This window comes from Numida meleagris, chromosome 13, assembly GCF_002078875.1.
Source record: "Numida meleagris isolate 19003 breed g44 Domestic line chromosome 13, NumMel1.0, whole genome shotgun sequence".
In the NCBI taxonomy this organism is placed as follows: Eukaryota; Metazoa; Chordata; class Aves; order Galliformes; family Numididae; genus Numida; species Numida meleagris.
In genome coordinates, this window is record NC_034421.1 from 995,026 (window position 1) to 1,018,850 (window position 23,825).

At 48.1% G+C, this 23,825-nt stretch overlaps 2 protein-coding genes and 1 long non-coding RNA gene across 12 annotated transcripts in view; 1 reads left to right on the plus strand and 2 right to left on the minus strand.

Annotated features, from left to right (window-relative positions):
- On the minus strand, nucleotides 337–5,193 carry SNN (stannin). 3 transcript variants are annotated; one of them, XM_021411220.1, is made up of 2 exons: nucleotides 5,081–5,193; nucleotides 337–2,266 (listed from the first exon to the last, which is right to left on the minus strand). In XM_021411220.1, the coding sequence occupies exon 2, from the start codon at nucleotides 2,187–2,189 to the stop codon at nucleotides 1,926–1,928; it is 264 nt and encodes an 87-aa protein (XP_021266895.1). In that variant the 5' UTR covers nucleotides 2,190–2,266; nucleotides 5,081–5,193; the 3' UTR covers nucleotides 337–1,925. The 3 variants fall into 3 exon arrangements, with proteins under 3 accessions (XP_021266895.1, XP_021266897.1, XP_021266896.1); XM_021411222.1 differs by lacking the exon at nucleotides 5,081–5,193 and adding an exon at nucleotides 4,676–4,864; XM_021411221.1 differs by lacking the exon at nucleotides 5,081–5,193 and adding an exon at nucleotides 4,647–4,863.
- On the minus strand, nucleotides 14,376–20,936 carry LOC110405859. The gene is made up of 4 exons (XR_002443121.1): nucleotides 20,811–20,936; nucleotides 20,343–20,452; nucleotides 19,631–19,779; nucleotides 14,376–18,831 (listed from the first exon to the last, which is right to left on the minus strand). It is a non-coding gene; the product is annotated as an uncharacterized LOC110405859 (long non-coding RNA).
- LITAF (lipopolysaccharide induced TNF factor) overlaps nucleotides 20,925–23,825 on the plus strand; it is a 35,444-nt gene continuing 32,543 nt past the window's right edge. Inside the window, exon 1 of one of the 8 annotated variants that reach the window (XM_021411631.1) lies at nucleotides 20,925–21,063. Coding sequence is in view for 4 of the 8 variants with exons in the window: in XM_021411623.1 (XP_021267298.1) it covers nucleotides 23,718–23,793 (76 nt within the window). In the remaining 4 variants the exon portion in view is untranslated. Of the gene's footprint in view, nucleotides 21,064–21,161; nucleotides 21,765–22,057; nucleotides 22,278–22,360; nucleotides 23,794–23,825 lie in introns of those variants that run through there. The other 7 variants (XM_021411628.1, XM_021411625.1, XM_021411630.1 and 4 more) reach the window with 7 other exon arrangements.

Here is a 23,825-nt window from a genome sequence, read left to right on the forward strand (position 1 = left end):
TGGGATCTGCAAGAGCCATGAGTGAACTGTTATCTAGTGAAACAAAACTAAAGAAAAAACTCACTGAATTAATCCTTTTCTCCTTAATTTTTAGGATTTCTATAATACATAAGTCTAGGAGTATGGGTCTGGCTGTGTGTATACCAGTGTCCTGCCACTGACGTCTTAAGAAGCATGTGCCAGGGCAAGAACAGCCCTCTGCCAGCTGTATCCCACTGTATTCTAGAAGTGACTGCAGGAGGTTTTCCTTACTGCCAGTATTCTTTTCTGCTTCAAATTCTAGCCTTCAGTGAAAAAAGCCAAAGGTAGCACTAAAAATGCAAGTGAACATCTTACTCTAGAAGGAAGGGACAAGACTTTATTAACTACGACAATGCCATTATTATCTTGCACATAGTTAACAACTCTCAAGTGAGCTTACTAAGCCTGTGTTACTTAGTTATTTCATACGTACAGGGACAAGAAGCAACCACTTCCTCATGAGCTGAAAAAAAGCTGGATTTCATTATTTGTAGTATATTTCAAAAAACAAATAGTTACAGCACATTTTTATCCTAGGCAGTTGAGTGTTTGAAAATCAAATTAGGCACAAAGATGCTTGAGAGAGCCTAATGGTTCTAGAGTAGGCAAGCAGGCCTTGCTGCCTTAGCTCTGTCCCTTCCCCAAGTGTGTGAGGTCTAGAACCCCCTATTTGACACATCTCGTTACAGTTTCAATGGCTGACCTGTAGCATAGAGCAGGAAATAAAAGAGATCTCCTTACTTGGAAGTACTTCCCAGTTGTTAGCTTGAAGACTGCAAACAAACCAGAAATCTTTCTCCTCCCTGTCAGCATCACTTCTCATAGAAGAGATTGAAACATATCTTGTGGAGTTAAACCTGAAGTCATTTACAAGATACATGAAGTGAATTCTATAGCTGACTGTCTTTAGACTAAAATACCTTTTTACAACAGGCTGTTAATATCTTGACTACATATACCCAAACTGCTAATTACACAGATGTTCTAGGAAAAATTCATTAGTTGCTTTTCTGCTAGTTTTAATAAGTAAAAACTTGTGCAGTTTCAGCATGCAGATACACAGAAGAGAAAAAGCCTGCTCTACTGCCACTTCACACCCCTGGAAACCTTCTGGACCACCCCAAGGGTTCAGGAACCATCATTAGTTCCCAGGTCAGAATCCATCAAAATGGCAGTTTCCTTGCAGTTGCTGTATGGTTAACAAAGTCTGTTCTGACAGCCAAAAGCTTGACTATAACCTAGCTGCAAGTAAAGGAAGTTATTTCCTTTCTTGTAGCTCCTTCTTGTGTTTCTTCCCTCAACGTATTACTGTAGGGTTACACCTTTTTAAAGAAAGTATTCTACACCAGTCTAGTAAGCCAGTGAGGTTTTGAACTTCTGGCTGTGCACTCAGAAGTTAATAGCAGAAGCAAGCTTTAACCGCACATCTGGTTTTGAAGATGAGGATTCCTGCCTACAGCTGTGGTTCAGGTGTCCCCTTGTTATGTACAGTTGTATCATGCTATTCTCATATGCTGTGAATGCAAAGCAGAAAACTTCTAGCAGCCTGTTTACAGTTCACAGTTGTAAAGTAGTTCACATTACAGTAGTAGTTCCATCAAAATAGGCTCAGCTGAACATTCAAGTAACAAAAAAAATGCTGCTGGTCTCTTCGCACCAAGATACTCTTTGCATCCATTGCCAGCAATGGACTTTATGCCAGGTGAGTCAGCTCCTGTCATGGAGGAAATAGGATCTACAATTGACACAAAGAGCAACTTCTCAGTGTGTGCAGTTGCAGACAATGCCTAAAGTCTCATCAAGGTGTTTTATGATAAGTAGTGTGCATGTGGCCAAGTTCTTCACAGTACAGAGATTCTTCTGCTGGTTACACATCATAACCATAGTCCGTGTGTCGCTCCAAGTTAGCTATGTACTTCTGTGCCATTTGGAGTTAGCTTCGCTTTCCTCTCTACGCAAGGTCCTTTAGCAGAGTACTGCACCAGAAGAAAGGGCTCTTTGGTTTCTCCTTCGCCCACGATGCTTTCCTCATCTTCAGACTGGCTGATCCTCTGCAGCCGCAGGTAACACCAGCAGCCCAGTATCAAGGCACCAAGAGCTGCAATTGCAATCAAGATAACGATAACAGTCACCACTCCCGTGGTGGGGCTGTGATCTGTGATAGACATGGTTAGGATTTCAGATTGTCCAGCTTCTTAAAGACTCTTCTGTCTGCACTATTAGGCTTCACTGTATTTTCAGACTCCTGCAGTGGAAAAAAATAGACATTAAATGAGACTGTGCTGTTTCACCATATTCAGCAACATTTATGGTTGGCACCCTCTTTGTGATTCACACAACCCTCCTGCACGAGAAGCTTGAAGTGCTGAATGTGCCCACTCGTTTTAAAGTATTTCTTCACAAACTGCCTTTGAATATAGAAGTTTCTATACCAAACTAAAGCAAATGAAAGCTAGACTGACTGCAGCTCTTGACCTGCTTTCAGGATGGACAACCTCAACCTGTTAAGGAGTCACAATTTTTACTGAGAGGTTAAGACAAGATGCAGAAGTGCCTTAGGATGAAGTAGTTCTCGGACACAACAGTCCATTAACAAATTTTAATTATAACCCGAGTTAAGCGAGTTTTTACACTGAAGTCACTAGGCACAGCTGAGCAAGCTGGCAACTCACATCAAGGCTACACCTAGATTTGCATAGCAAAGTTGTTTTTTCCTCCAGTAATGGAAGCTATACAGTTCAGAGTGGAGAGATTTAAGATTCTTTATTACAAATGCTAAATCGTAGAGGAGCTGTCAAGTCCGCGACAAGGTAGCAAACTCAGCTACCTTCAGCATTCCTAAAGCAATCTTGCAGAAGTGGTACATCTGACAGCCAGAAATCTAGCCCTTGTACATTTAAAATACATCACCTTCCTCATGCACTACAGGTTCCAGGATTGGTAACACTTGCAGAAAGAATTGTAACGTTAATGGCTTACTACAAGCCCGTCTGTAACATCGGTCTGTTGAGAAGTGTTGACTACATGGTGATTAATTGGTTGTTCATGGAGCTGAAAAAAGATAATGCTTCTCATGCATTTTTCATAAGAAGCAGGTGAAGCCAGAGTTACTGAAGACTTCAATAAAACATTGTCAACAGTTTACGGGCGTTCGGCCCAGTTCCGTGACGAATGGGATGGGGGACCCACGCCCCGGGAAAGGGAAAAGGGAAAAAAAGGGTAGGGAGATGGGCCTGAGAGCAAAGCAGCAGCAACAATCTGAGGAGAAACAAACTAATTTACTAAATAAGATATCAGAATGCAAACCAACACACTATAATACAATATAATTACAATTTAAGCTGATGATAAATCCAATACAATGAGAGAGAATGTCCAAAAATCAAGGTAGGCCTTACTCTACTACCGACGATAAGACGGCTGGGGAGCGACATGCTGCCAGGACAAGAGACGGGTAGAAAGAAAACAAGGTCAACTGATCTGCGAGTTTTTATCTTTCCCTCTGGCCGGAAACGGTAACAGAGGAGCAAAGTACCCTGGGGAATGTAGTAGTCCTTCTCTTCTGAGAACCAGATACATACACTACATGATGTTATGATGTGGAATACCAATAACCGAAAATCATAAAACCATGACAAACATTAAGGGGAAGACAGGCTTCTGCTCCTCCCTCAGTGGCTTCCAAACAGCAGAAGCAAGGTAGGGCTTAGAACTGGTTACGTTCCCAGCCCTGGAAGCCACTGCAGCCAGCAGCTTGTCATATACCTGGCGCGATTCAACAGCAAGTCTGCCAGACCCAGTTTTCCCCAATTAAAAAACAAAACCAAACAGAACAAAAGCAACTGTACCACATACATCAACAGCAGAGCTGCACGCCCACTGCATACTACCGAAGTGACTTTGGCTTGGGGATACAGAAACTATTTCTTAGTTTCCCCAGCACCTGCTGCCAGCCCTGCGGTCACAGCACAGCATGGCTGGGCTTCACTACTTCCAAAGAAGCTGTGGGACCACTGCTATTCTCAGTTAGCTCCAGCTTAATGCCACCTCCTTCTGATAAAGCCAAATCACAACGAGTCCTGGCCAGAGGCCGTTTTAGACGCAGGGAGCTGTTTGGTGGAAACCTGCAGTGCAAGCCTCCGCTCCCCCACAAGCCTTATTACACTTGCAATGAGGAATAAAGGAGTAGGGGAGTGTGCTAAAAAAGCTTTTCTGTGGCTAACTCACTGCGGACAGCCCTGCGGCAGCCAAACAACACCGGACCCAGAAGCGACACCTCGCAGCAGCACCCACAGCAGCGTGCAGCTTCCACAGGAGGTGTGACATTGAATCAAGAGGCACCTTTAAAGCTTTACGCTGCAGTTAACGCTTCGCAGAAGAGATGGGGAAGGCAGGGCAGCGCCGCGAGCCTCCCAGCCGCAGGAAGGCGACCTCAGCAGCAGGCAGAGGCTGGACGCGGCCCTGGGCTACCGAGGCTGTGCCGGCTCGGGAAGCGCTTCCCGGCACGGCGCTGCCGCCCCGCGCACTCGGAGCGGGATGAGCTGTGCCGCCGCTCGGCTCCCACTGCATTACAAGGCTCACTGAGATAGCAGCGCAAAGGCCGCCGATTAAATCTTTATACGTACGCGTTCGAGCTGGCTCTCAAGACGCATACCGGTTTCCTTACGGCTCCGTCCAGGCCCGCGGCCCCTCCGTCCCTCCCGCTCCCGGGGGCACACAGCTGCCGGCGCCGCTCCGACTGCGGCCGCCCCGGCCCCGCAGCGCCGCCCCTTTCCCGGCCGTCCCGAAGCCGCACGCCCGGCAGGTTCCCGCACGGCAGGGCAGGCCGGCAGCCCGCAGCGCACGGCCCGGCCCCGGCGGTGCCACGGAGCGCGGCGGGCCGCTCCCAGCAAGCGGCGCACGGCCCCTCCGCGGAGCGCGCACAGACACAAAGAGCGGCTCGGCAGGGCCAGCCGGGCCGGGGAACGGCCCCGGCGCGGGGCGGAGCCCGCACAGCTCAACCGCCGCTACCGCGGGACCTCGCCGCAAACCGCCCGCCCGCACCGAGCCCGGCGCTCACCGTCCGTCACGGCTCCGCCGCCCAGCACCGCCCCGCGCCGCTCTCTCCGACGCCACTGCGGGCGCGACGGCCGCCTCCCTCCGCCGCCTCATAGCGGGGCCGGGCGGTGCCGAGCGGCGGCCAATCCGCACCCGGCGGCTGCGGCTGGTGGGAGGGCTCCGCCCGCCGCACTCTGTCGCTGCTGGAGCGCTCTGTAGCGCCGCTCGCGCCTCTCCGCGCGGAGGTGCGGTCCCGGCCGAGGCCTCTCCTCGCTCCGCCGCGGCGCGTGTGGGCCGTGCGGAGCCGCCGTGCTCGGCGGGGCCTCTGCTGGGAGCCCTGCAGCGCTACCGCCGCGCGGTCTCGAGCGGCCCGGCGTCTCCCGATCGTTCCGCTGGTGCCCGCCGTTACCGGCGGAGGAGGCCGACCCCCGCTTGTCGGGCCGAGCTGCGGAAACCCGGTGCGGCCGGCTCGGCCAGGATTCCGGCCGTTGCCGTGCCGCGGAGCACGCGCCTTGCAGGGCGCGCAGCTGCTCAGCACCGCGCGGGGCGGAACGCGCCGCTCCTTCCCCCGCCGCCCTCCGAGCGGCGCCGCCCGGCGGGAGCCGCTCGCGGGCACGGGGGCCCGGGCGGTGCCGGGCGGAGATCAGCGCGTTGAGGTCCCCGAACCTGCGGAGGCGAAGGATTCGCACAGCCGCGAACGGAGGCTGCTCCGCGCGGAGCCCCGAGCCGCCGCAGCGGGGTCACGGCCTTTGTGCCCAGCGCGACCGTGTCGGAGCTGGCTGGTGAGAGTCGCCCGGTAACGGCAGCCTTCCGGAGCCCTGCCGGATAATTCAGAAACTTCTTGCTCTTGAGGGTTTTTTTTTTTTTTTTTTCCGTAGTGGTTTTGTAGCCCGTGTTTAGCGAATGAGCGCCAGAAAACTTCTGAAAATTAGGGTTTCTGATCTCCCTCTTCTTTTCAGATGTGCCCCAGAGAATCTCAAAGAACTTCTATGTTCTTACCCTCCCTACCCTTTCCAGCAGAAAAGCAGCTGTACAGTACTCATGTGTTCGAATAACTGCAGGATTCACTCATCCGGAATGGCTTGGCTGTCAGTCTCTTCCATTTTCATTCTCTCTGCTTTGTTTTCATGCATCGATTTTTTTTTTCTACCCTTCAGCTCTTTTAGTTCTCTGGGCCACCACAGACTCCCCTGGGGAAAAGTTATAAGCAGTGCTAAAATGTTTTATACAAAAACCACAAGAAAATTACCTGCATTAAAAAAGCAACCCCAAGCTGCAGATACATTTTCCTATTTTTTTTTTTTTTTAATTTACACATTGACAGGAAGGCTCCGAGTTTTCTTTTACAAGGAAAGGGAGGAGCAGAGCATGCTGGTAAGCGAGCCCAGCAGAGGAGCAGCACCTCGGGCTGAACAGGGCACTGACTGTCATCCTATGCCTGCCAAGAAGCCCTGAGCAGCAGCCCGGGCCTCTAAGGCCCTCTGCATTCCACCGAATTGTACTTCTTTTAGCACCTGGAAGGTATTAACAAATCCAGTTGTAAAGTAGCCCTGATGCGTATGCACGACTCATGTTAGTAAGAGTGCAGAATTGGTCTGTAGGCAATTTTGGAGCTATTCACAGGTAAATAACCCATCCTGCAGACTGGAACTGAAACTCTTCTCTCTTACATTTACCTTTACCGCTGTCAGTGCGTTTGTTCAAATAAACATAAAGTATTTTTAGATGTATGGGAATTGCTGAGTCAGGGCCTGAACCAATGATTGAGCACCTGGGGAAGGGACACAGCCAGCCCTGGGAGCACAGGTGACAGCAATTCCAAAAACCTGGTTCCACACCTCCTGACCCTCACTGAAGGGCTGGCTGCCAGGAGGGAAAGGTCTCCACCTGGAGGTCCCTCCTCTGGGGGTATTTGGTGAGCCAAGTAAGCAACTCTTTCTTTCTTTAACTGGATGGTGAGCAGCACCCTTCTCTGGGTAACTCAGAACTGGTTCTCTGCCATTGCCTTTCCCTACAGAAGTCTGCAGGGGGGTAGCCCTCTCCCTGATTGTCTGCCCTCCTCAGGCTGTGTGTCTTTTCTGGTCTTCTCCACGTGTTTTAACGTTCAGTGTGTTATCTGGGGAAACCCAAACAAATCTTAGATTTCTCATTTGCACGTTCAAAGCACATTTTTAACTTAGCAGCATACAGTGTAGGAATAGCTGTTTGCTCCACGTGCCTCGTTGTGTACTTGAGTTCAACTGCAGTAGAGCAGCTAGGTGATATACTGACAGAATGGTTTTTGAGTGGTGTGAACAGGGGAGCTGGGAATGTTCTGGAAAACCAGACCGCAGGGGTGCATCTGTTCGAGCAGCTCAGCCAGCCCCCGATGGCTCCGCTCGCAGCTGCAGGCTTCTGGGGGCTCTGCTGGGCAAAGAGCTTTACTGCTCTGCATCCTGGAAGGCCCCCAGCTTATGGAACCAAGGTGGGAAGGTTGCATCAGAGCGATCAGGGTTGAATGCAGACAATATTTCCTGTATGATGTAGCTATTTTATTAGTAGCAAAGAGAATTAAATACAGTAGTCCAATAGAGAGTAATAGTTTTAGTTGTAATTAAGATCTTCAGATTAATTTCCAGGCTTGTTCTCTAAGGAGAAAAATTTTGTGTTAGGAGTTATTGGACAAACTGTCGAAAACAAAGTAGAGGAAGGAGCAGAACAGCAAACTCAGACTCATAGTTAGTGTTCCTCTTAGCTGGGCCTGGCGGCAGTACTCACAGTCTGCTCATACTGGAAAATAAAGTTAACTATTAACTTTTGGCAGATTTGGGCTTAGACTGAAGTCAGAGGGTAACCTTTCTGAAGAAAAGGAGAAAGAGTCGCCCTTTGCTATGACTCTGACACTAAGGTGATGGCAACCATGCAAACAGTAATCAGGAGTCAAAACTGACCTGAGAGCACCTGGTTTTTTATTCTCCTTTTGCATCTTCCAGGCCGCTGCTTGCCCTCATGGAGCAGCTTTCTGCGGGTTCCTTTGGCGTGGTGCTGCTGCAGGTGGTGTGTGCAGTGCTCTACAGATCTGAGCTGCAAAGGAAAGCTTAGAATACAGCAAGGAGATTCCTTAGCAGCATGGAAGGGTCAGCTTTAAACTTTTTTTTTTTTTTTTTTTAAGCAAGACGTTAAGAAAAAACACAGGAGGTGAAAGCTAACTGTTTTAAAAAATGAACAACATTTTCATTTCTAAATTCAGCAGAGGGCAGCGACTGCCCCTCAGCCAGGGTGGAGCAGAACTGCGCTGCTGGGGCCGGGCACTGGGGCTGCCTGCTCTGCCCGCCCGACTCTCTCACTTCAAACAATGAAGCATGGCTGCTTGTCCACCTGCTTCCCTGTAAGCCAGTCTTCATGCAGCCATTCCGGGTGATTCCTCTGCTCCCTCACCTTGTCACCCCAATACCTGCAGAGGACACTGGTGGTTTTTGTGCAGGTCATCTGGTGGCTCGCAGACCAAGGAAGGAAGAAGCAGACAAACTATACTTTAAGAAAGACAAGAAAGGATGTTTAATTACAAAATGATCCCCTAATTTATAAAGGGAAAAAAAGAGGTAAAGAAAAACTCAGTAAAGGAACCAAGAAAAGTCCAGAATGTAGTAAGCTGCTGTACACAGGAGGTTTTTGTAGTGCTTGCGTGCAAGGACACTGGAGAAATGGAGATGTTGGAACTGAGGTGATTTCAGAGTCATGGGCTTAATGGGAGAAGTTGAAGAAATACTCAGGTGGACTGCCAGGCAGCAGAGCTCTGAGCGACTGTGGGAGCTCCTGGAGCAACAAGATAACAGCTAGAAGCAATTTAAAATGAAATTGATTGCTTGGAAAAAAAACAATGTGTACAAGTCAGTCCAGAGAGAGGTGAGCTGTGAGAGGGAAAAGCCTACGCGCTCCTCTCGGCCTCACTGAGGAGCGCCCTTCCTTCACTGGCACAAACACCGTGTCACCGCTTGTTCTGGGACTCAACCAGCGCTGGCAATAGGGACCACAACGCAGCACGTGGACTGGGCGTCTGGGCACTGCTGGCACCACGGAGCTCTGGGCCCGTTACTGAGCAGTGCTCCAGCTCCCTCCCCGCAGGGCAGGCAGCCCCAGCTCGGCCTTCCTGCTCAGCCCAGAGCGCCGTGGTGATGTTCTGCCGAGTGAGGGCCAAGGCCCAATGGATTCTACATGCATCCAGATCACGTGCTTAAAACAAAGGCAGGATGACCAAGGCACAGCGTCCACTGGCAACAAATATATTATTCTCTTTAAAGATGGAAAGAATAATTTCCTGAGGGTTTGATATTCATTAATACCTAATTTCTTTTTTCTGACCCAGCTGGGTTTGGTTTGTCATGATTCAAAGCTCCCTGGTGCAAAAGAGAATGAAAAATTAACATGGAAAAGCAAACAAATATATATATTTTATTTCAGTGTATCCTTTAAAAATGCTTCTATGCTTTTTTCATTCCCTCTATGTAGACTTCTATAGTGAAGGATTTTTCTGTCCTTATTAAAATAAGGGCAAATGTTTAAAAAAAATAAAAAAATCTTCAGATGGAGCTGATCAGCCCCAGGGAACGCAGCTGCTTTGCAGAGTGTGTGCTGCCATCAGAAAGGCTGGAATTTACAGAAGCTTGAAATGGTGAGCTGGGGGATCTTTGCTAGAAAACGAGTGAGGTTGTGGAGCATCTGGCCTCCATTTCTGGTCTGAGTCTTCCTAGAACTTGGGATTTCTCTAGAAACCTTCTATATACCAAAGTATGTTAAATGAGAGATTTAGTGCTGCATTACCTTAATTAATCTTATTCACAAAACTGGCCCTAGATCTTGTGTCTGTTCTTATCCAAATCCAACAGGAGAGGGAGAATTTCCTCACTGTGTGAACTCATCCTCATGTGTATGAGGGCCGGTATGAATTACAGTCATCTTCAGCATTTGTTGCTGTAATGCCATGGAAAGTGCAGAAATAGCAGCAAAGTCCGAGGCTGCAGTAAAGTGAAGATATGCACAAATATGGCAGCTGTGGGCACAGAAACAAAGGAAAGAATCTGTTTGCCCCTGGAAGGCCTCAGGCACACAGAGATCTCCAGAGAAATCCCCCTGCCTCCACTGCCAGCCCTTAAGTGAGGGCTGGGAAGGGGTGGATCCTGGCTGCACCCTTCCGGTCACACAGCTGCATTGCATTGCTTGCACCTGAGCTCCCCTGGCTGGCCCTGCCTTCCCCCCAGGTGCTCCATCACTGCTTCAGGCCGTGACTTAGCATTTCTGCTGCAGTTACCAATTCACTTTTCAATTCAGCTAAACTCCAGCCCACTTTGTGGGTTCTCTTAAGAAGGCTTTGAAGAACAATGGTTTAGGGCTCCTGAGGCTGCCAGTCTCACATGAACCCTTGCCGATGGATACTGAGTCTTTCTGAACACTGACTGCTGTAACCGGAGGTGGGAACCAGCCCGTGGAAGGAGATAGGACTGAAGAGCTGAGGAGCAGAGATGTAAGCATTGCTCTGTTCTGCACAGCACGTGGACGGGCATAGCTGGGTCTGGTGGAGCTGGGTCTGGTGGTGCTGCAGGAGCAGCACGTCCTTTGCCAGTGCTGGGGAGAGAGGTAGGGGATGGAGGAGGGGATGCGTCCTCAGCCATTACAAAGTTGGGGCGATGACGTTTGCTTCTGGGCTCAAAGCCATGACCTCTGAAAATGTTCAAGTCAACCAAGAGAAGCAGGGCTGCGCTAGCACTGAGCTCGCAGCACAGTGGTGCTGGAACATTATAATCCTTCCTTGGGGCCTGAAATAGAAGTGGAAGTAGGTCACTTCTCTTCATTTGTGTGGATATGAGCTCGCATGTTTATCCAATCAAATGAGCCTCTTATTAAATATTTCCTGAAAATGGGCCTAAATGAGGTTTGCTTTCAATTAACTGTCAAAAAAAAGACTGTTGATGCATCCATGTGATGTTTGAACTGTAGGTGTGTCCAACAGCAAGGGAGCCCGGCTCTGCCCAGCACAGCGTGTGCTCTCGCCTGCCCCTGGCACACCGGGCTGTGACCGCCCGTGGGCTTTGTTCCATGCGGGCTGCCTGCGTGCAGCCAGAAAGACAATTATGCAGCAATTAGCAGTGTGGCCCTGTGAAAAATATGCTGGTGTGTTGATTCCTGGAATTCCTTCCGTGTGTTAAGAATGCCTTCCCACTGAAGTGCTGCCTTCGTAGGCACCGTAAGGAGGATACGCTGTGTGACTGCATCAGTCAAGCTGCGCGTTGTCTGAGTTATTCTGAGCTCCAAAACACTCTTTTCCTAATGACCATCAGCTCTGAGTGAATACGTTATATTGATCAGCTCTTTGTTATTACAGTCATGCCTGCAGGAATTAAAAAAAAAAATGCTTTTAAATAATTGTGAAGGTAATAGCTAAGTTCTAAGTGGAATAGATTTATATTTGTTAAATTTTCCCCTTTAGAATACATCATTGTGTTTGTTTTTAAGCCAATTAAACTTCTGTTTTGTTAGACTGCTCGGTGGGAGATTGGAACTGGATTGCACTTGGAATCTAATATTTATTGAGCCATGTTGTTCCAGTGTGCTTTTTGGTTGTCTTCCACCTACCCTGTACAGAGAGTAGGTCAAACCACAGTAGCTCTACTAATACAGATATTGTGTTACGTGGAGCTCCGTGCCCTTCAATCAATGTGGAAGATTTTAATTAAACCGCTCTGTAATGATTCACTGGCCTTTGGAAATAATACAAAATCAACGACAATCTAGGAGTACAAAATGCACATTTGAAACATTCTGGTGTTCTTTCTCTGTCAAGAAAATACTGTAGGATGGTGTCTTTTAGGTGATACAGTAATTACTTTGCCTTTTTGAAGAAACCTTTTCTCAGAGGTTAGCTGCCTTTTCTCTGCTGTCCATGCAATGTTTAACTCTAAGCGTAGCTGCTCGGACTGAGAAGTCCGGGCCCCAAGGATCTTGGATTGCATCTGCAATTCTGTAATTGCCGGAACTGGAAGTACTTGGTTCTTAGCTCTTAGCTGTACCCCTGCTGGCTTATCATCCATCCATTTTAAAGATTTATTTTGCCTGGATCAGCTCCAAATGAAACCTTAGTTTTGCAGTTGCAAATGATGCTACTATTTTCACATAAAAGTGATTCATCTGCATTTTTAAGGGGCAGATGTACCTAGATTGAATGTTTAATATTATACCCTTGGAAGGAGGACCCTCTGTTTTGATGTATTACATCTGACAAATTATTTGTAAAGCGTAGCTCTCGATCATCCAGGTCAGGATCAGAACTATAAATAACATCAGCCTTAACAAGGGGAAGGAGCAGATCTGGAGTAACAATAATCAGTCTGTGACTGAAGGCACTCACTGCTACGTTTAAATTACCGGAGGGCAGAGGGGAGTGGGGGAGAAGAGAGGGAGCCACGTGCGTTCCGCTGCAGGCATGGTCCCTGCGGCTCAGGGGGAAGCGCCCTTCCCCTGGGAGCCGGGAGAGCCCCACGCCGGCGTTGTTTGGGCGCTGCCGATGTGAAAGAAGGAGCTTTGCTGAGAAATGTGCTGCTTGCTAAACAGACCTTAAAATACTTAGCAAAAATAAACAGGCAAACAACAAAACCCCAAACCATTTGAAAATATCGGTGTGGAGGAGTGAAAGATTTAATTTTCTTTGTTTAACTACAGAAGATCTTTCAGCCTTTGGTGTGTCACTTTAGCCTTTCAAGCGTTATGATAATAAGGCTATTTTTATTCCTTTCCCTCTCCTCGTCCGCTGCTCAAAATATCCCAGCCAGCCGAGCGCATTTACATTTTCTGCTTCATAGAACTTGGTGAAAAAGAGGTTGGGCTGCAGAAGGTGCCCAGAACTTTGCCTGGCCCTGCTCTGTGCAGGAAGCAGAGGTTTGGCACCAGCGGGCATCAGGCAGCAGGGTCACTGTGTTTGCTCTGGTTTTGTCACACTACAAACTCTAGAGTCTTTCAAAACAAAGTTTGAGAGATGTCTTTGATGAATTGCTGTGTCGTTTCGTTTCTGTGGACAGCAGCACCAGCCCTGCACTCTGTTTTCCAGTCAGTGCCTACAGAGACAGTCTCTGTTTGTCACTTGCTATTTATGGGATGGCCGAGGATAATTAAACCCTTTAGACAACTTGGCAGTCTGTTTCTGATGGCCACAGAGGAGCTGCCCAGCTCGTTGAATCTTCATTTATGAGGTCTAGCTTTTCCAGGAAAACTAAAGATGAAGTCAGCCCTATTATAGCTACAGCTAAGGCACTTTGGTGTGGGTTTTCAGGTCTATAGGTTTTATACAACATTTTCCCACTCTCAAAATGTTAAAAGTACGTTTTAATTTAAATGAGGTCTCTGTTTTTAAGTGGTGCACACAGACCCGTTCTTGGATATATTCTCTCCGAGAGGTCGCGGAGCAGGTCTCCTCCTGCAAAAAGGAAAAAGCTGGAAAAAAAAAGTGGGGAAGGCAGCAACAAAAATGATTCAGCTTTTGCCTTTAAATAAAATCCTTATGCTCCCTTTGTCCTTTGAAATATTTCAGATTGAGTAAAGCAATTGTCTGAGCGAACTGATTGCGATAATTTAAATCCGAATGGTAATTGCTTTTTCCATCCCTTCCAAATGTCCTTGTTCCCTTTGCAAAGAGACGTTTTCTGTAATCGATGAACCTTTCCAAAATCTGATTTTTGGAATTAAATAGTGAATAATTTGTTCAGAAATTCATATGCAAGACAGAAGTAAATAGACTGCACTTACAAATCTGTTGAAATCTGAGCATTCCTGATGATTTCAAAGGGCTGGTCATGTACACTTCTACGTTTGTGATGAACTCCCACAGAAGACTGAATTGGAAAAGAAAGTGGAAGATTATTTCCTTGCTGACTCTCTATCCAAAGCCCCGGCTCAGGTTTTCTGTAAGTGCAGCAAGCGTCCTGAGGTTCAGTAAGGAGAGCAGGGACAGCTTGGCCCTGTGAGCAAACCTCAGGGGGCTCTGGCTCCTTTCTGCCTTTGTTGTACATTTTCAAGGACAGTGTAAGAAATTCTTTGGAATCAAACTCACCTTCATCAGAAGAGAAACGTGTTTGGTCTCCATCACACAATTCTTGTGTAAAGGGAAAACTCGTGCCCTGGATTTATGGACACAAAATCAAATTTTGAGAAACAATTCTCAATTTAGTGACTGTTTATACAAAATAATATATATTTTTATGAATTTTTATACGATCAAAATTCTGCAATCTTGCAATAGCTCCACGCTATTTCTCCAGTTTCCCAATTGCAATCTCCATATTCAGTCACCAGCGCTTAACTGGGAATCCTGTGGTGGTGCTCGAGTGATGTAATTGGCTGTGCAGATTGCCAGCCTGCTGCAGCTGCTTTGAGATTCACTTCCCAAAGTGTTGTGCTAGTGAATAGAGCTCTTGGTTTTGCACAGCTGTTCGAAGGGCATCCAATGTCACTGCAGCCCGTGACACAGAACTGCAGCTGAACAGTCACAGAGCGATTTAAAAATAATTATTTAAGCAGCCCATTGAACCAGGGAGCACAAAGCAGGATCAGACCAAGAACTGAATGTGCAGTTTCCCCATGTCCAGAATGCCCTTGGTGACAGAAATTAGAAACTGTCAGCAGCAAATTGCCAATGTAATTAACATTAAATGGAAACAATTTTGTTAGAGTGAAGACCTGATTAGCAGCTGAACTGCACAGTGCGGATTCCCCAGCAGGAGTTACACTACCCGTGCTTACAGAATGCTAGGGAAGGAGGGAGACAGCAGCTGGTTCTCACTGGTGGGCATCCTGCTGTGACCATGGGGACGGCCCCGGCCCAGTGCTTGCGGGGCCTGGCTGCGTGACACAAACTTGTCCTTTAACTTCAGATTTCGTCAGAGCCTGATAGAAGGCAAAACCTATCTCATAAAGAGCAAAATTAGCATGGAGTCTATTTAGTCACCTTTTTTCCCCCAATTTTAACATGCTTTTTGAATAAAGTAGAAGAGTTTGAAGTTCTCACTGAGGTGTTTTGGAAACTGACCCTCTTTTTTCCCACGTTCAGCGCTATCCTCTTTTTCCACACCTCGTCTGCCAAAGAATCTAAAGGTGCTTATGGAAGTGAAGTGCAATGGATATGATGTGAGAAGCAATGAAAGGCAAACCCCTTAACAAGGGAAATAACTGACATTTATGTGTTTCTGTTCAATTCCCGAAGTGGCTCCAGGAGCTTTAGAGACCGCATAAAGAGAACCCCCAAATCCTTGGGCTCATACACCTCATCCAGGAAGATCAGTAGGTCCCTCTTGGAAAGCAGGAAACCACGCTGGCTTTTGCTAAAATGTTCAAATTTTGGTATTTCTTACTACCACCTTCCTGCTGACAGCGTGGGAAGAGACAAAAGTGTGGGCAGCCAGCCGTGCTTGTGGGCGATGGCTGGGAAACCCAGCTTCACTTGATACAAGCAAATGAAGAGCTTCAATCTTTGTTTGTGATGCATGTGAAAGCATTTCTCAAAATGCAGTCCAGCATACTCTGCTGCTGAAAGTTGGTATTATAAAATAGAGCTTCACCTTTTACTGGCTGTATTTATTTATTTGTGCTTTTTGCTTTTCTTTTTGGTATTGTGTGCCTGAAAAACCTGTTTCTTGGTTAAAGGGATCTCATTCCCCATCAAAGAGGAGGCATCAGTTCTAAGCAAACTCCTTGGTAGAAAGCAGAGCTGGTTTATAACAGGGAGAGGAGCAGTGTGTACGGCATGCAGCACTGCCATTGCATGGCAGTTCATCCAAAACAAAAGAGGCAGGAGAACCTGCAGCTGTGTGTGCTGCTGCTCCTTCACCATTAGCTGCGTTCACTGAATAAATGTACCGAATGCAACAGATTGTTCTTTTTTTCTGTTGGGAAAGAAGATAAAAATGCTTGGCTTCTTTCCAACCAAGCTGCAGGTGCCTCTGGCTTATCTGCAGCTTTGCACAGGGTTACAATTATTTATTGCTGCATGGCCAGGATGGAGCAGATGTGCTCGTCTCTGCGGTGTGACCTCGCACCCAAGCAGCGGAATGGAGCAGATAGCTGGTGCTGCAGACACAGCCTGCTTCCCATGCAGGGTTACAATCCAGCGAGGGGTGGAGGAGTGACTGACCCCATCCCTGGAGCTGAGCAGAGCTTGCTTTTGCCATGAAGCAAGCAGCCAGGTGACTTCAGCTGTTGCTCTCTGGCAGCAACGCAGCTCCTTGTGTTACATGCCCTGTGCTCTGACACCACCTGCACAGCCTGCACAACAGCATGCAAGAAGTGATTGGGTAGAAAGCTGACAACTAGAAAGTCTTTTTTGGGTCTAAAAATGGCTGAAAGAGGAAAAAAAACTGCTGCTTGAGTGCTTTTGGTAGGATTTGGATATGGAGGGTTCTGATAAAGTGCTGGGGCTCTCTCTGTTTGCCCTGCCCTAGTTCTCAGGCGCTGATTTTCTTTAATTCAAGTGGAAAGAGATGGTGTGATCCTCTCTGTTACCCATGATGCCTATTTGCATCACTGGCAGCCCAAATAGGGCGGTTTTATCCGGTCTATCTCGCAGTTCTCAAGGAATCATTCGTATTTCTCGCTTGCTGTCACGTAGCCTGTTGAAAGAGCAGAGTGGCAAGTAAAGCTTTGTCAGTGACAGTCCTGGCAGTGCTGTTATCACCCATCCTGTTTTTACTGCATAATGGAGAATTCAGCAGCTGCTGCTGAAGACAGAATTTTTTGAATTGTACTGAGGTGTCCTAAGTACTTCAGATAACCACAGCCAGGAGCATCTACTGTGCTTGTACTGAAGCAAAGGAAAGCTCTTTCTTTTCCTTCCTTCCTTCCTTCTTTCCTCCCTTCCTTCCTCCCTTCTTTTCTTTCTTTCCCTTCCTTCCTGTCTGCCTGTCTGTCTTCCTGTCAGTGGTTCCCAGAATGATGCTGTATGGCTGAACGCATAGCCCCATTTCCACGAGGATGATATTGCAGCTTAAATGCTGAACAATATGGCACTGCAAACTCCAGCTTCAGTGCAAGGCTGCTGCTACTAAATGAAAATATTCCAGCAATAGTCTATTAACACTGCAGTGTTCTTATTCATAAAAAAACTCAGCCCCTCCCACTGTAATTTGTGTATGTATGGGAAATGTAATTGCATGAATTGTATGTATGGGATATAAAGCTGCTGAGGGGCTTAGGAGTGGGTGGGGCTTTTGTATCTTTAAGGAGCAACTGATGTAACTTCCATCTCTGCATATGAGTGATTTTAAATTGATCTTTTTCCTTTCTTGCCACGAATCACACTAATAAATAATGTCCTGTCCGTGACATTTGCTCAAACCACAGTCCCATAAAATCATCCTCAGCAGAAGGACATCCACGTTCTCATCCAAGCGATTCGCCCTGTCTCGTGGTGGTGAAGTTGGCTTTCCATGGCATTTGCTGAGGTCAGATTTGCGGGCCCTCTGGGTGAAGGAAATTCTCGTTTGGTTGGTGGTAGCAGGGTGCAGGGGAGTAACTTTGTCAAGGATTTAAGCCTCTGTGTCTGATGTTGCAAAGTGTTTTGGACGCAACGTACGCCATCTTATGGACGAGGCATGTTATGTCTGAGTCTTTGAGACGAAGATTATTTTGCGTGTGTGTGTATGCCATAAAATTGCCCAGTAGTGCAATGTGTAAAATAGTACGAGTTAGTGGCTGAGCGTGGACAGTCCCTCTCCTGGGACACTGATTTTGTAAGTGTAGTTATTTGAGTTTGCTTTGTGCCCTTCCTTTTGAGGAAACAGTAATCTGTTTGCTGGGATATGAATTGCTTGCTACCAGTTGTAAAATTATCAAATGTAAAGTTCTTTGTTATTTTCTTCATAATTAATTTTAAATTAATGATCTAGAATTGATCAAAGCAATTAATCAACATAAGTCAGGACGTTCAAGTCCTCATAGTAGCTTTGGGTCAATTTAGCAGTGCTGTCAACCAGTTCCAGTCCTGGAGGATCATTTGTGGTTTCCAATTAGTTGTGCTGCTTCTCTCTTTCATGTAATAAACCCATTCATTTTCCAGCCCCTCCCAAGTATGGCGCCCAGCACGTTACCAGCTTGCAGAGAAGGTAACTAATCTTTTCCTTTCACAGCTGTGCTAAGCCGGCATGTACAACGAGGAGGGTGCATGCTCGGAAGAGAAGGAAAGAGGATGGCAGGTGCTTGGTGTCCAGGAGCTGCTGAGATACAACTAAGAGCTGCCCTGGCCAGGAAGGCGGCAGCCCCTGGCCATGCACTGCGGGGGGAGGTGAGGCACGGGATGAAGAGACCTGAGAGCAGTTCCAAAGCTCAACACCTTTTAGATAGTTCTCCCTTTTCATCCCATTGGTTTCCAGCACCAGGGGAAGTGTAAAAGATACTGGAAGAAAATAGGAATTGAGAAATAAGATTGATGCAAGATAACATGTCTGAGAGCTGACTTGAAGACATCACTTCTCTTATCTGTCACGTGAGGGGGCTTTTTGCTTTGTTTTCCCTGCAGTTTCCATGTTGGTGCAGTTGTGAGACTGTCCATCAGTCACGGGGTGTTTGTCCTCGTGAAACAGTTTTTGAAATTGAGGGTGTATTTGTGGCTCTCTGTTCTCTTTTTCTCTTCTCCCTGGCCATGCATAGAATTTATCTGGGGATAACTTCAGCTATTAATGGCCAAATTAACACCACAAAGCAGCGAGCACTCAAGGTACCCGGCTTCCTGGCAACCTTCAAACCCCAGCTCTGAGTTTCCTGGAATGAAAGAGGACAAGATGGGAAGAGATTATTTAGACTTGATTAAATAATTACATGAAAGGTTAGCAAAGCTGGAGAGGATTTACATCAGCATTATACATTAAATAACATTAAAAAGAACTTAGCTCACAGAGGAGCTAAATGAGCTATGACTTTCATAGGAAAGATTTACAATTAGTAAAATCAGTGCTAACCTCTATCAGTTTAATTAAAATTCAATCCCTGCATTGTCAGCCAGTCAACATTCCCCTGGGCAGAAGCTAAATTTTGATTAAGCACCATCTGACATGATAAGCATTTTGTTTCTCATCAGCTCTGAGCCCATCTGGCAGTTCGTGCCCTGGGACTTTGAGGCACGCCTTCCCCCAGCCCCTGCTTGGAGCAGTGAATGGTGCAGGAAGGATCCTTTTGGAGCTTTGGTTTGGTTTTGTTTGTTACTTTGAACATAAATTTTCCAAAATATTTACTGTCTTCAGCGTTACACTTCTAGATGGCACTGTTGCTTTGTTTTCATTTTCTCGCCTTCTCATGCTTACCTGTTTCTATCTTAAAATATTTGTATTTTGGAAAGCAGTCCTAAGAGTGGCAAATGTTAGCTGTTGGTTGGGACAGGATATTGACTGACAATCACAATTACAAAATGACTGGCTGCATTTTTCTTGTATTAAATGTTCATAGTACATTGCCTTGACAAATTAGTATATGCAAAATGTCCACCAAAAAATGCTGTATGTATGCAGTCCTTTGATTTCCAGGCAGGAGAAAAATAAGGTGACATTAAGACTTGATTACTTACTCTGCACATTGAACGTACGTTGACTTCTGATTCGCAACTTCATTTAGTTTAGTTCATTTTGGTGGAACCTCACTGAAGCAGAAGCTAATAAATCTAGCATCTATGCAGAGGCATTCATTTTTGAGATTAAACTGACATCTACTGGTGTCCTGCAATAAAATACCTGCAATTAACGTGACGGCAAAGCAAATACAATATTGTGTGTACACTACTGTTTCATGACGCTGTTGCATTGCACAGTAGGGTGGAGAAAAGCACTAACAGCCAAATACTGAGCGTGGGGCTGCTGGGCACCTCACTCTGCCAGGAAGGTGCCAGGAAGAGCTCCCATGGGGTCCTGCATTTGAACCTACTTACATTTTCTGGAATTGCCATGTGGCCTTTCCTCTCTCTCTCTCTCTATTTTTAAATGTTTTTAACAAGTTGCATTTATCATCTTAGAGCACAGCTCATAGAGCAGGGGAGATCATCAAGATTTAACTTCATTTCTAGCCACGTTTCCTTCTGCGTCCTGCGTGGAGCCAGGAGTTGGACTCAGTGATCCCTGAGGGTCCCTTCCAACTCAGGATATTCCATGACTGTAACCACTGGTTGTACATGGACATTTGGTGAGGACAGCAGTGGGACAAGACAGAGTAATGATTCTGGGGTCCCCACCAAAGGGTAAAAGCTGTAGCAGAATACAGGCTGTGAGGAGATGTAAGCAACATACATGGCACAGAGTTCGAAGGCTTTCAGGTGCGGCTCGTGCCTTCCTTCACCCTGGGAGACCATTCAGTCCTGGCTTCTCTCTGCTGTGGCTTCTTGGCTGCTCGCATCCACCTGGCAAAGGGAATTTAGTTACAAAGAACACAATTATTCCAGTTTTAATAAATCTGGGGCACCAAGGCTGACGTTCTGCTTCTGAGATAGATATCGTGATGTGATCATATGATAAACATCATCATGTGATTTCTTAACAAAGATGGGAAGTCATTCATCTCTAAGTCACATTTACTCTCGGGTTCAAATGTTAAAAAGCAAGGAGGACTGAATGTTGCCAAATCAAAACAGAAGCAAAACCCATTGCACATTTCCTTCCCTTTCCCCTTCTCCTACACCTTCCCCTCCCTCCTCTCTCCCAGAATATTCACGCTGCCCTCTCACTTCGGATTCTGATGCAAACCCTGTGTACACATACCTGTAGGCAATTCTGTAGATTGCTCTGACTGCTTGTCTTGCTCAGAGTTCACTGCTTGTCACCTGGATTAAGAGCACCTTTTGTCCTATGAAACCTGAGTCCTGGCTCTGGGATGGCTTGAATTGAAGCTTTGTGTGTGTTTCTTGGGGTGAGGTCCAAGAAGGGATTTACGCACAAAAATAGGACTTTAATGGATTTTAGATACTTTCCGCCAAAAATCTGAACAAAGTCCCTGCTGAGCCCTCTGGGGTTGGTGAGTCCAAAGCAGATTAAAGCTCTTAATAACAAATCTGGCCAACTGGTGCACTTCAACTACAGTGGGGAAGCAGCGCTCATTGAATCCTGAGCAGCGATCTGCCCAGTGATCATTTTCTGCCTTGTACGTATTTGTGAGCTGTTGGGTTGGATGGAGAAAAGAGCAACATGCCTTAAGTTTCCAGGGGCTGAATCTGATGAACAGCCTGTAAGAGCCCCGGTTAAAGTCACTGTATCTGTTGGGAGGCTTCTTGGATAATTTTCTTTGTTTTGTTGCATGCAGCGTTGGCTGAAATAACCGAACCTGGTAACACAGGTGTGTCTGGGAGTTAGGGGGAGGCGCTTTTCGTGCTTGCCCCAGGAAACACGCGGTCCGGCAGCGCTGATGACAGGAAAGTTGAAGATCGCTCTTTCAACCTGGACGTCCGCGAGCGAGCCCGGAGCCGCGCGCCGCGCCAGAGTCCTCTGCTCTGCGGCCGCAGGTGGCGGCCCGGCACCGCGCCACGAGCGCGGCTCTTTCGGCTTCTTCCTTTTCTCCTTCGCAGCGGCTCCGCCCGCAGCAGCAGCCGGGGTGCCGGGCCGAGGTGTACCAGCAGCCGCGTGATTCGTCTGAGCAAACGGGGAGGGGAAAGGGACGGGACAAACCCCACGGGACGGCGGTTCGGGCGAGCGGGGCTGACGCGGATTCGCTGTGGGGCGGTAAGGGCTGCTCGGGGTCGGGGGGCTTTGTTCCCTCTTCGGGGAGTTATGACGCGCGGGGCCGGGGCCGAGCCCGAGCCCCCCGGCGGGTGGGCAGAGCCGCACACCGCCCCTCGACGGAGGCACGGAGGTGTCCGCCCTCCGGGACCGGCGCCGCCCGGAGCCGCACGGCGATCGTCCGCTGCCTCGCGCAGCGCTCGGTGCCTGCAGCGCTTCTGCTGAGGGCGGGCTGCTCGGTGCGTGCTCTGTGGTAGCGCCTCGCTCCGAAGTTCCCGCGGTTGTCTGAGAAATGCGCGCCGCTGTTAGCGCTGCTCGCGGGTGGGGGAGGTGGGAGCTGAGCTCCAGAGCTCCGGTAACCGGGCCGGTGTCCGAGCACGGCACGGCCGCTGCCGCCTAACGCTCAATGCCTGCTGCCCGGCTCAGCTGCCGCCCGCAGTGCCGGAGAGCAGCCCGGGCTCTAGCGAGGAGAAACAGGAATCTTGAGATAGGGAAACGGGAAAGCCTCAGCATGAGGTAAGAAAAAGGCGACGGTGTACTGTGGTGGCCGGCCTGGGTTTGGAAACCTGTACTTGGACGCCTTTCTTTGAGGAGGAAAACCAAGCTCCCGTGCTGCAGGGTGTGGGCTGTGCAGACCTGGCGCGGGGGGGTTGCTCCTTGGAGGCTGCAGGAGCTGGAGGAGGATCTCCTCAGCAAATTACTGTCTCGCACAAAAACGTTCCTCATCTGAAAACTCCCGCAGACGCTGAGCGATAAAGCAACACGAGGGGCTCTGCATTCCAGTTAACGACGCGGGTTATTCCCTCCTCTTTGTCCTGTTCCCCGGCTGCTCTTCAGGGAGAGCCGCGAGCGCAGGACGCGCGTGTGCTCCGCTGCAATAGCGGAGCTCAAAGCCCTCCTTGGAGCTGACGCTGAGACAGGAGGGGCAGCAGCGAAGCCCTGCGCGGCTGGGGCTGCCAGTTACTGTGAGAAGAGCTTGTCTTGTACTCCCAATAGCTCTTTCTTTCTTTCTTGGTTTTTCTTTTTTTTTTAATTAATGAACTACCACCTTGATAAATTTTATAGGGACCGATACTTGGTTTTATTTTTATACCCTTTGATGAAATACTTGGTTGTTACCTGTGCTCCAGAGTTACAACTTCTTCCCTTAAAAAAAGCAAAGGAGGAAAGGGAGATGAAAGCCGCAGCCGTCGGTGCAGGGCGCGGCTGGGAGCGGGAAGGGACAGCTGTGAAACACAGCAACCCGCCCCGAGTCAGCGGTCAGAGCCAGAAACTGCAGCATCGCTCACTCATAAGCATTGCCCATAAACATCGGGGCTAGAAGCGTTCGTGCTGGAAGTTACGAGCACGAGGGTATTGAAGTCTGTGTAAAAGCGCTGATTTCTTTGACCTCGCGTGGTGTGGAGGGTGGGGGCTGCCCGGCAGCGCTCCGCTCTGCAGCTTCCTCAGAAGGGGAATTTTTCTTTCTCTTCTGAAGAAAACAGGAGGTCAGAGGTTTTTAAAAATATCGCAGTGAATAGTTGGTACCACAAAAACCCTAGCTTTGTCATCTTTGGATGGCTCTCTTTCATCTGTCAGAGCTGCAGCGTGAGCATGAGGTGTGTGCAAGGAGAGCCTCAAGGAAGCTGGGGATGCAGACACAAAGAAGTTGATTTTAAGTTAAGGGTAGTATTTATTATAGAGATCCGTACCAGGACAGATGAGGATCACACCGCGTCTCACACGAAAGTGAGAAAATGCTCTTAAAACGGTCTGAGATTCGTGTGTTATCAAAAGAGTGACTTTTTCCGTACTTCGCAGAGCACGGTGTAAGCAGCACTGATCAAACCCAGGCGCGCAGGTGCCGATCTGGAACGCGCGTTTCAGCAGCGCCGGGGCAGGAGCAGCTGCAGCAGTTGCCGTTCCCGTGGTGTCTGCCCGGGATGTCAGTGCCTCCTCCGCCTGAGCCCAGCGATAATGGCAGCTCCTGGAAGAATCCTCCCCAGTGAGGAAGTCATTAAAGCAAAGTGTTCGTGTTCGCAGCTGAAGTCTGGTAACTCTTGCAGCGGTTCTGTCCTAAGGGTG